The following is a 12,376-nucleotide window of genomic DNA, read 5'->3' as shown; positions in this document are numbered from 1 at the left end:
ATTTCAACCTCACCAGAAATAGGTTGCCTAGGCATTTGTCAAATTGACTTACTTCCAAAAGGCATTTGATAAAGTTTATTACACAAAATAAAAGTTCATGGTACAAGGGTATCATGAGATTTTGATCAATTGATTGGCTGGCTAGCAGGAAGCAGGGAGTAGGCATATTGGGATTCTCGAGGTTTGGGTAAAGATTTGTAGCTTGGGTGCCTGTTGTTGTAGTTGTGGGAATGTTCGCCGAGCTGGAAAATTGATTTACAGATGTTTTGTCCCCTTTCTAGGTGACATTCTCAGTGCTTAGGAGCCTCCTGTGAAGCGCTGCTGCACTGTGCCTTCTAGAATTTATTTGGTTTTGTTCCTGCTGCTTCCAGTTCTTCAATGCAGTGATTGGTATATTGGATCTAGGTCAGTGTGTTTATTGATGGAGCCCATGGATGAGTGCCTCAAGGAATTCTCTGGCAGTCCTCTGTTTAGCTTGTCCTATTATCATTGTTATCCCAGTTGAATTTTTGGTCCTTGTCATCTGTATATATGGCTACTAGGGACAGCTGGTCATGGCATTTAGTGGTTAGTTGGTAGTCATGGATGCTGATTGCTAGTTGTCTGCCTGTTGGTCCTATATAGTGTTTCAGTGACAGGGACCACAAATATAGTGACAGGGACCACAAATTCGACTGGAACAACATAATGATAATTGGACAAGCTAAACAGAGGACATCCGGAGAATTTGTAGAGGCGTGGCACTTATTCATGGACTCCATCAATAAACAAATTGACCTAGATCCAATATACCGACCACTGCAATGAAGAACTGGAAGCCATCAGGAACGAAACCAATTAAATTCCAGAAGAGAAAGTACAGCAGCGCATCACAGGACATTCCAAAGCACTGAGAATGTCACCTAGAAGGGGGACAAAACATCTATAAATCAACTTTCCAGGTCAGTGAATTTACCCACAACTACGGCATATTGGGACTCTTTTTGATTGGCAACATGTAAAGACTAATGTGCCATAGGGATCAGTGCTGGGAGCTCAACTGCTTATAGTTTATATAAGTGATGGATGAAGGGACTGTTGTGAAATTAACTGACCACTCGCAGGAGAAAAGGAAAAACAAGATGTGTAGGGAGTGTGTAGAGGCCTCTATAGTTAGATTAAATGAGTGGGCAAAGATCTGATAAATCTAATGTGGAATTGTCCATTTTGGCAGGAAGAATGTAACAAACATATTTAAATGGTGAGAGATCACAGAGATCGGAGGTGCAGAGGGATTTGATGACTTCGTGCATGTATTGTAGAAGTCTAGTATGCAGGCACAGAAAGTAATTAGGAAAGCAAATAGTACATTGTCTTTTATTGTGATGGTCAGTGAATACAAAAGTAAGAAAGTTTATAGAGGGCTGTAATGAGATTAAATCTGGGATAGTGTGTATATATTCATCATCACCTTATTTAAAGGAAGATGTAAATGTGTTTGAAGGGAATTCAGAGAAGATTTGTGACGCTAACGCCTGGGTTGCTTCATGAGGAAAGGTTGGACAGGTACAGGCTTGTATTTATTTTGTTTATTTCAGATTCTGAGCATTCTTTTTCTTTTGTAGGATTTGATTGTATTCACCCTAGCTTCAAACAGAATCTTGGTCTTGTTAAAACTTTGAACTGATTGTACGTACATACCTTTCATATTGAAACCTTTTTCTTTCAGCTTTTCATATGCCAATATCATATCTGGCTTGCAGCAGATACCAAAGGAATCCTCGTGCTCATTCCCGGCAACCCAGTGCTCAACATTATCATCAGCACTTTTATTTTTGTGCTAGTTGCTCACGAAATCTCTCAGATCACAAATGATCTTGTACAGATAGCCATTCCCAAAGATAATTATGTTGCACTGAAAAGACTGCTGTGTGCAACAGTGTTTTTATTGGCGCTTCTCACATTGTCAACTGTTGAACAATTGAACAAGTAACTGAAATAATGACTGAGGAGGCTCCAGTACCTATTTTGACTTTCATATTTAATAAAGAAAAAACCTCAAAGAATTGTGTATTGAGAGGAAGAAAGCTTAAAGTCTGTGCAACACTACGATTCTTCATAATATCAAATCTGAAGAAAACATACTGATGTAAATAGACATGATGAAAATGTTTGGTTACATTATGATCGATTTGAAAGCCACTAAGTATTGGGATAATTGATGGAGTGACTACTGAAACGGTAGCATCTTTTGATATGCTATTTCACGAGATTTTCTATTTGGGTATACAGTATTTCTTTGGCACCTGTTGGTTATGATGTGACTTCCAGTTCAAATATTCCATATTTTCACTTAATTTCTTCAACTGTAATTAGTCCAATTTTATGAAGACAGCATTTTGGGATATCTACTGACGTAAAGTTTGGTCCTTGATATCTTTAGGTATCTATTCACTGAAAATTAATTCTCTGATGCTGAGGAGTTTGACATGTTTTATTTTCCTCTATCCCTATGCTGTGATGTTGGGCAAAGTAACTTTCTTTCATAGTTCACGTATAGGTGCAGTATAAAAAAAATTAATATCACTCTGGAGCACTGACAAAATGAATAGACTGGGAGTTTGTTCACTGAATTATTCCTGACTTGAAAGAGATATGTTGGTTGTTACCTGTGATTGTAGTATTGCATTACTGGAAAAATTAGGCTGCCAACAAATTTCAACCACTGCTAACACTCATCTACTGTTTCATTTCTCCCTTTTAAAGAAAGGAAAACATTTTACTTTATTGTGAAATAAATGGTTAATTCTCAAAGTAAGTACATTCACCAGTTTAAAACTCCTAATTTGAAGTGTTGTCAATATGGACTGAAACACTGATCTAATTATAGACTCCTGCTCCGTGTGCAAGTGAAGTAGCCAACAACTTGTAAATTTAGTTAGTACGATTTAATGACCAGTTCCAGTGTTTGTGGCCATTTAAACCTGTATGATAAATTATGTTTTATGATTGTTAGATTATATTAGCTCTTACTAACAGTGCGCTAAAATTTGTTTATTAGTTTTTTTAAAAAGACAAACGTACTTGCTGCTACAATTTAGGCATTTTAAAAGTTTTGTAGCAGGAAGAAAGGGAAGAAGAGGCGCTAAGGATTTATTACACATTTAAGTTCACTGACTATTTCCTAAATCAGACTTGCACTGCATTTCACAAGTTAATTCATGTAAAAAACCTGATTTGTGTTTTGAACAAATGGCCATACTGAATGCTTTAAACTCATCTTGTTTATGGATTTTTAAAATATCGATATGTTCTCTCTAATGTCAGATATATTTGTAGGAAACTGTCAGGTAACTTATTGATGCCAAATTCTTATTCACCTGATTAGATTTTAACCATTTTCATTAGTCAAATTGCTCAAGAGTATGAAATAGTTGAGTATGATTTTTGATATGCAAGGTGCCATAAATCATTGTTACTGATATCTATTTAAATCATGGTAACATTTCTGCCTTAATTTGTCAGATTTACAAACCCTGCAGTATGTTATTTTTCACTTAATTCTTTTCATGTGAATTATCTTTGAATTTCAGCACATCTGCATATTTAGTAGTAAACACTTGAAGTTGTAGAACTACTTTTCAAATTACACATACTCATGGTGGAGATCTTGCAGTGTGACTGCACAAGAAAATGTTTTTGAGGAATTCTGTGCTTAAGTGCCATTTTAACCCATCTTACTACGATAAAGATGAGATATCAAAATCAGGAGCACTCAAAATAGTATCCTTTCTAATTTATCAAGATTTTTAAAAATTAGTTCTTAAAATTAATGAATTTCACATAACATTCCTTCCCTTCTCTCCAGTTGATGTGTGGTAAAGGTGCTTTAGCATTGAGAATAGCCAAACTAGAAGATTCTAGATTTGACTGAAGACTAGATGTACTGATTTCATTGTGATCGGTACAACATTCCTTAGTAACATTAACTATTTCCTCTTGGAAAGTGTGCTTAATACTTTGGTAATAGTTCAAAACCACATGAAGCAGGACCTTGTTGGCAAGGTACCGTGCAACTGTGCCCAGCATCTTATATATTGAGCAGGAATTTAATCTTTTCAGACATGTATCAAAGATTTCCTCATTTTGGAGGAAGGTGATAGGCGGGGGAAATTGAGTTTCTCAGTGCAATCAGTCAAATTTTTCGTATTGTTCATACTGTTGTTTGTGAATCCCACATTTGGTTGGGCTTTATTTATTTTACTAAATTGTTAATTTTTCTGAAAATCTATGAAATCAATGACCTGAGTAACTTTTTGCACTAAGAATTTCATTTTGTAATATTCCAATACTCGCACGTGCTTTTCTTTGTAACATGTTTTGTTTGTGAATGATTTCTGTAGCCTTCAGAACCTTTGGGTCACCAGAACTGGAGTGATTTTGTATGTTCCTTTCTGTTTGTTAAACTTCATTTTGAAATGATGGCTTGACTGAAGAATTTACTGCACTTAATCGGGATTTCAGGCTTGAATAAATTCCTACAGTTACAGAAATTAATATAAGTCCAGTATAATGTAATTCCAAATGTTAATCTTTGACAGTTCTTATTGCACTCGGAGTCACATCTTTTTAGTACCACATTTATATTTGAGTTCTTGCAGTATTTCAGGTCAATCATATTTTGTGTATAGATTAACTTTTTTCTGTTTTTGAGATTTTGCACTTATGAAGAGCTGTGAGACTGTGGTAAGTTTATAATTGAACAGTTTTTCCTGAAACAGCTGAGTGCTAGTTAAAATGTTCTGAACTGAGTTTCATTTACAATTTAGTGTTGTTTGTAATGGATTTCCTAGGTAGTTTGAGATGTGAAAATTTAATGTTGTAGTGTTTAAAAACAAAATTTATATTTTGTACAGTTTTTAATCGTGAATTCTTTAGGATTGTTTTGCAGATTTATGGAATTGATTTTTTTTGTGGTTTTGTTTAAAAACTAAAAAATTATGTTATAAAGCTACAGTATCATTCAGTGATGTTTACTCTTAAATTGTATGGAAGATTTTCACCTGGTTTCATGATTGAATTCAGTTTCTCTTTACATTTATTTAATTTCTGGGCCACATGTAAAATAACTGGCTATGATAAGCATAAATAAATTGGTCTGACTTATGGAAATTGAGGAATGCATGATGTTTAAATTTTTTCCAATGTGTTTGTAGTTTGATTTGTGTTTAGTGGTTTGCTAAGCCACTAACTGTTCAAATGTGTACCTCGTATTGAACGTGTCAAACCTAAAATAAATTTCCCATGTTTTGTACGTTTACTGTGTTTACGCGGAAATTGGTTTTGACAAAATTTCAAGTTTCCATCAGCTCTGGAAACCTGCAAGACTAGGAAAGCATTAATGCACAGTAGTTTAAAAGCAAGCTTCTGCATTCTAAATAATGCAGATTTTCTGTTTCTCTAAAATGCTCGTTAATTATAATTTAAACGTTTCTTTCTGTCTGGTTAGTTTGTAAACTGTATTTTATTCAGTTTTGTAATATATTCAATTTGAAACACCTGTTATGGGCCTACATTGATATGCATAAAGTTAGATTTTTAAAAATTTATGTAATCAATGTCTAATGGAATGAAGCTGGAAAATTAATGGCAGCCTGTTTAACTACATAGAAAATTCCTTCATTTTTGAGCTTTTTATAATGGCTCCTATTTTAGGGTGAGTATGCTGAACAATGGAAAACTGCAGTTTGTCGTTTGCTTTGTTTAGTTAGTCCAATGAAATGTTTTCTTTCTTCCCACTTTGAACTGATCCAAATGTAATCCCAGGTACTTTTATTAAATGCCTCCGTAAACATGCAGTGTTTGCTATTGCCAGAATGTTGTTTTGTTTTGAGTTTTTTTAATAGTTGAGGTAGATAATTGGCATTTGTTGCCGTTAATGCATTTGTTGCTTAATATGGCACAAAATTCCCATAAGAAAAAATTGTACTCCATTCAGATTATATGTTTAAAAGTTATTGAATATATAAAGCTTTAAAAGAACAATACTGAACTGTGCAATCATGTCCATAATTGTCACTTTAAAAGTTGTCTGCTCAGAATAAGCAAATTATATAGTTTCATAATTTATAGTAAAATCATCCAGTAATATGAATAGACTGATGTGCAATAAATCCTTGTCAAATTATAAAATGACTCTGGTGAGTCTGATAGGTTCCTACATTGTTGGAATTAGTAGGAACAGATGAAAAGCCTGGATTAAAAATAACACTTGAGGTGAGTGACCAAATATGGTCCATTGTGAGTAAATTAGTTTGAGTGCATTCATCAAACTAGTGCAGATATTTTTACTTCCCCACTTCCCCACCGTGCCCCCCCCCCGTGGTGGGCGGCACAGTGGCACAGTGGTTAGCACTGCTGCCTCGCAGCGCCAGAGACCCGGGTTCAATTCCCGCCTCAGGCGACTGACTGTGTGGAGTTTGCACATTCTCCCCGTGTCTGCGTGGGTTTCCTCCGTGTGCTCCGGTTTCCTCCCACAGTCCAAAGATGTGCAGGTCAGGTGAATTGGCCATGTTAAATTGTCCGTAGTGTTAGGTAAGGGTTAAATGTAGAGGTATGGTTGGTTTGCGCTTTGGCGGGTCGGTGTGGACTTGTTGGGCCGAAGGACCTGTTTCCACACTGTCAAGTAATCTAATCTAATCTAAGCTATCCTTCTGAATTTCCAATGTAAATTCAAATAAATGTTAATGCCAAAGTAAAAGACAGGATTTTGTGATACTACTTTAAAACTTTCAGTATGGACTATATGTTTAAAAATCTTTAATACTTAAATAACTGCATTCATCCAAAATTTAAGTATTTCAGGAGGAATAGTTAGCTATCTCTTCCTCACTGTTTAGCCACATGTTGCTCATTGTATGGATTCCACCACTTGCAACAAGTCATAGGAATTTTAATAAACTTTTTTTAACATTTGATGACATCTCAGATTAAACCTCGAAATTGGCAAGCAGTATCTTGAAATTTGATCTAAATTTCATCCTTGGAGTTGTTTTCTTGCAACCTTCGGAAGGAACAAATCTGACCTCAAGTAGCTTGGAGGGTATAACAATTCTGCCTTAATGTTACTTACCTACAACCACTAATTGAAAATTGAACTAAACACTACTTACTTTATTTTCAAAATGTTGAAATAAATGGTTTAAAGAGCTGCTTTGCTATACAGAACACATTTTAATTGTGAATTATTTTTAATTCACTCTGGGATACTAGTATGGCTGGCTAGGTCAGCATTTATTACCCATCCCTAATAATAAGATGGTGGTGAGCTGTTTTATTGAAGCATTGCAATCCTTAGTGCAGGTACACCCTCAGTGTTGTGAGGGAAGAGGTTCCAGGATTTTGATCCAGCAACAGTGAAGAAGCAGCTGTATAGTTCTGTCAGAATGCGGTGAGGTTTGGATCGGAATTTGCAGGTGCTGGTGATCCCGTTTCTCTGCTAGTCTTATCCTTCTAGATGGTACAGCTTGAAGATTTAAAAGATCCTATCTATGGAGCTTTGAGTTGTTTTGCAGTGCATCTCATTGGTCATGTGCACTGCTGACATTGGTTTTGGAGAGAGTGAATGTTGAAGGTGTTAAATGGGTGGCAAAAAACAGGTTCATTTGTCCGAAATGATAAAAATTACAAATTGCAAAACTAGTAACATTCATGTAAACATATTAACATCCCTCTCCAAGTTTCTACCATGTATAGCAATACTTTACCTGTGCTGCTGTATTTCCTGATGAAGGGCTTTTGCCCGAAACGTCGATTTCGCTGCTCGTTGGCTGCTGCCTGAACTGCTCTGCTCTTCCAGCACCACTAATTCAGAATTTGTTACCTTTTAGTCAATATAGCCTAGTTTTAAAAAAGGAGTCCATTGTGATCATTGCCGTATGGTGTGAGAAAGCTGAATAAAAAAATTCCAGTGTGCTAGCAACGCCACTGATTTATTGTGTGCAGTTATAAGTGAAAATGCCAATAAAGTTCTGTGATACTAAGTTGGATATGAGATTATTGCATTAAACTGCATGTAGAAGGCTTTGCCTTCATGATTCTGTGAATATTTGTTCCTTTTGACACTGGGAACAAATCTGCACTACTGTTGTCTTGTGCTGAATTTGTGGAATTATCAACATTAAATTGATGTTCTTTATTTAACATATTAAACCTCTGGAGGTTTACTCTTGTTTAATTTGATATGGTCTCTATATCTCAGCTAATAGTATGCTGCTTTTGTTTGAAAAGGGTGTTGTAGCTACGTTTGTATTTTAGATTTGTGGGCATTAGATATTCCCATTTGCAGTTTACTCTCAACTGAAAATGAGCTTTCTTGTTTAACAATTTTTCTACTGGTTAAACGAGTGCAAATCTAGTTTAGCTCAAATATAGATAATCCATGAAGTTAAATGCTATTTGAGAGCGAGTTTTGAGAAGATTTGTGGCTCAGGTTGATATTCTGGATGTAGGTTTGCTTGCTGAGCTGGAAGGTTTGTTTTCAGATATTTTGTCACCATGCTAGGTAACATCAGTGAGCCTCCGGATGAAGCACTGGTGGCATGGCCCGCTTTCTATTCGTATTTAGGTTTCCTTGGGCTGGTGATGCCATTTCCTGTGGTGACATCATTTCCTGCTTTTCTCGGGATGTTCCAACATCTCAGAAATGACTGGCAGACTACTCAGACCCTTTGACATCGTGGTAGCCCACAAACCCACTAACACACTAAAGCAGCAGCTAATGAACTTGAAATACCCTATGCAGCCAACAAGCAAAACTAATGTCATTTACAAAATACCTTGCAACCCAACCCAAGGAAACCTAAACAAATAGAAAGCAGGCCATGGCACCAGTGCTTCATCCAGAGGCTCACTGATGATGCTACCTAGTATGGTGACGTCTAAAAACGAACCTTGCAGCTCAACGAGCAAACCTACATCCGGAACTATTTGAGACTTAGCCTGTTTAGATTCAAATGATGGATGAATCACACTTTTTGATAAAAATTAAAATGCATGCTAAATATATTGTGCACCCAAAATATTTCATTGCAGTTATTTATTGTTTGCATTTCGCATACAATGTTTTTGCTGAAAATCTCAATGTGAAATACCTGTCATTTATAGTATTTGTGAAAAAAATGAAACATAAAGGTCCCATGTAATTAGAAATGACCAATTTTGGGACTTGAATTTAAAATAACATTAAACACTTCCTTTGAAAACATTGTTCGTATGTTTAGTAATGATTCTATTTAAATTTTTTAGTCTAGCTTCTGCATTGTTATTTTTGAATGCAGTGAGAAGTTCCTTGTTCCAGATATGTTAATCTTAACTTGCTCCCCTTTTCTAGTTTTGCATGTGGCATCTACCATCTAGTACCTTGCCCATTCTTGAGCCATAGATCCAGACATCTGATTCCAATTATTAAAAAGACTACCTGCCTCGGAGAACTTATTCCCAGTACTCTCAGAAAGGTAGATGGTTGTCAAAGGAACAAAATGGTAGTTAGTTCAGAAACTGATCAGATCGATGTACCCAGTGGTAGTCTTGAGGTTCAGCAATTAATACCAAAGACCGAAAACTGGTTGCATATAAGTGGTGTGTGGCTTGAGGCTAGCAATATTTTATATCACTGGCAACATAAAGGATAAGTATTGACATTTACTTATCGGTGGGAAATATTGACACGTTTGTAAATAATAGTGTACACATGAGGAAAGTTATAAGAAGTAGATTGTTACTCTACTAGTAACTCCAAACCCAAGAGATCAAATTGTACCATGGTGAATAGTGACATTTGAAAACACGAGATGAAAATACTGCTAGAAGCTGTCACATTGTCATAATCATTTCATATGGTTCACGTGTATGATTGTTTATACTCTAGTAGAATGATGTTATGGACCAGATGAAACCCTCTCAAAATATATCAAGATGATGTCCTTAAATAAGTTAGGATTTAGGTTAAGTGTAAAGCGCAGTGTTCCAGACATGATTTGGTTGATCTCCTACTAGGTTTCAAGTAAAACACACTTTATTTTTACAAACAAAAAAAAGGTATAATTTTAACTCTATTGAAATACTTAACAAAATAAGATATTGAAATACTTAACTACTAATCATCAACTGTTCCAATATAGCAGTATCCCATAAACACCCCCTTGACAAATACAAATTCAGCAAAACAGATTTTCCTCACAGACTCTCCTCCCCAGAACAGGAGAAAGAAACACTGAAATAAACCGTCTAGCAGCAGCGAGAGAGAACTCAAGCTTTTTCTGCAGCGAAGAGAAAGCTATATCTAAAAGCTTCAGCAGCCAACTCGTAACCTGAAAACACAACAAAAATCTGGGTCTGGGAGAGCTCCACCCACTCATGCTTCTTTTGTCTAATTCAACACAAAGACTCCAGGAGCTCAAAGCTGCTTACTCACTGCTTCTGAAGCAAATATTCCAGTACCACTAACAACACCTCTCTGCAAGAGAAACCGCACAGAAGAAATCTCTTTTAAAGACACACTACTGTCACAACGGGTAGTTCCAGAGAGGAACCAAAGAGGCTATCATTGAGATGCTGGATTAGCCCATTATAACAGTCTATACTCAGGAGAAGCATGCTGCTGAAACATTCATAAAAGAGAAGGTAGAGATAACCAGAGGTATTAAAATAGCTATGTATAGTAAATTAAGTCAGCAGGACTGGACCAAACACATTTAGAGTCATAGAGATGTACAGCATGGAAATAGACCCTTCGGTCCAACCCGTCCATGCCGACCAGATATCCCAATCCAATCTAGTCCCACCTGCCTGCACCTGGCCCATATCCCTCCAAACCCTTCCTATTCATATACCCATCCATGCCCCTCATAATTTTGTAAACCTCTCTAAGGTCACCTCTCAGCCTCCAATGCACCAGGGAAAATAGCCCCAGCCTGTTCAGCCTCTCCCTATAGCTCAAATCCTCCAACCCTCGCAACATCCTTGTAAATCTTTTCTGAACACTCTCAAGTTTCACAACATCGTTCTGATAGGAAGGAGACCAGAATTGCATGCAATATTCCAACAGTGGCCTAACCAATGTCCTGCACAGCCACAACATGACCTCCCAAATTTGAAGATAAGGGAAGTAAAGATGAAAGTTGCAGACATACTGATTTAATCGTGCAGTCTCCCTTGAATAAAGGACATGGTGCACAAGGACTGGAGAATTGTAAATATTATGTCCTTGTTCTTTTTTGGAAAAATAAAGATAAATCCAGCAAATACAAACCAGTTTAGTGGTGGAAAAGATTTTATAAGTAATCACTCGGAATGGAATTTTACGAGTTAAAGAAAAATTGAGAAACCAGCATGGAAATGTTAAGGGTAAATAGAAAAACTTGAACAAGTTAAACACTGTATAGTAACACAAGTGTTAAATAAAGGGAATTACAATGAAATGCAGATAGATTTGCACGAAAGACCATAAGCATGCAGTGGCTGTCATTTTAAGGATTCCTAGCAAAAATGCATTCTAGTGAGGAGGAAGGATTCAAAGAGAGGGATAAACCAACCATGGCTAATCAAGGAAGTTAAGGAGAGTATGAACATAGAACATTACAGAGCAGCACAGGCCCTTCGGCCCTCTACATTGCACCGACCTGTGAAGTTGAAAGAAAAAATATATAAGGAGACAAAATCAGTGATGGCCTCAAAGACTGGGATAAATTCAGAATCCAGCATAGGGGAACTTAAGGTAAAAAGAGAAAATAAATTACAAGGTCAAACTAATGAGGAATAAAAGAGCTTCTTTAAGTGTATAAAAAGAGGGGTCAAACTGAATATCGATCTAGAAAATGAATTTGGGGAGATAGTTATGGGGAATAAGGAAATGACAGGTGAGTTAAACAGAAATTTGTATCAGTTTTTATGATGGAAGATACTTTGAACATCCCATTAATGCCAAAAAAATTGGGGGTGGGGGTGGAATTACGTTCCATAACCATCACGAGAGAAATAGCCTTAGACAAATTAATAAGGCTAAAGGCAGACAAGTCCTGGCCTTGATGTCTTGCATCCTAGGATTGTAACAGAGGTATCTACAGAAATAATAGATACATTGTTGCAATTTTCCCAAAGTCCTTGAATTCTGAAGAAGTACCGGAGGATTGTAAACTACCAATATGAGGCCACACTTCAAAAATGGAGGGTGTCAAAATTGAAAAACCTGTAGGCCAATTAGCTTAACATCTATTGTTGGAAAAATGTTGGTATCAGTTATTAAATAAGTAATAGAACTTTTGAAAAATCATAATCTAAACAAGCAGAGGCAGCATAGTTTCATAAAAGTAAAATTGAAGTTACTAGAATTTTTCAA

General features: G+C 36.3%; 1 protein-coding gene across 1 annotated transcript in view; it reads left to right on the top strand.

Annotated features, from left to right (window-relative positions):
* Positions 1 to 5,299, top strand: part of casd1 (CAS1 domain containing 1) — an 83,958-nt gene extending 78,659 nt beyond the window's left edge. Inside the window, exon 19 of the mRNA XM_043689934.1 lies at positions 1,709 to 5,299. Within this exon, the coding sequence (XP_043545869.1) occupies positions 1,709 to 1,972 (264 nt within the window). The 3' untranslated portion in view covers positions 1,973 to 5,299. The remainder of the gene's footprint in view (positions 1 to 1,708) is intronic.
* Positions 5,300 to 12,376: the final 7,077 nt, after the last annotated feature.

Source organism: Chiloscyllium plagiosum, chromosome 5 (assembly GCF_004010195.1).
Source record: "Chiloscyllium plagiosum isolate BGI_BamShark_2017 chromosome 5, ASM401019v2, whole genome shotgun sequence".
Taxonomy (NCBI): domain Eukaryota; kingdom Metazoa; phylum Chordata; class Chondrichthyes; order Orectolobiformes; family Hemiscylliidae; genus Chiloscyllium; species Chiloscyllium plagiosum.
This window is presented reverse-complemented; position numbering and strand designations above follow the sequence as displayed.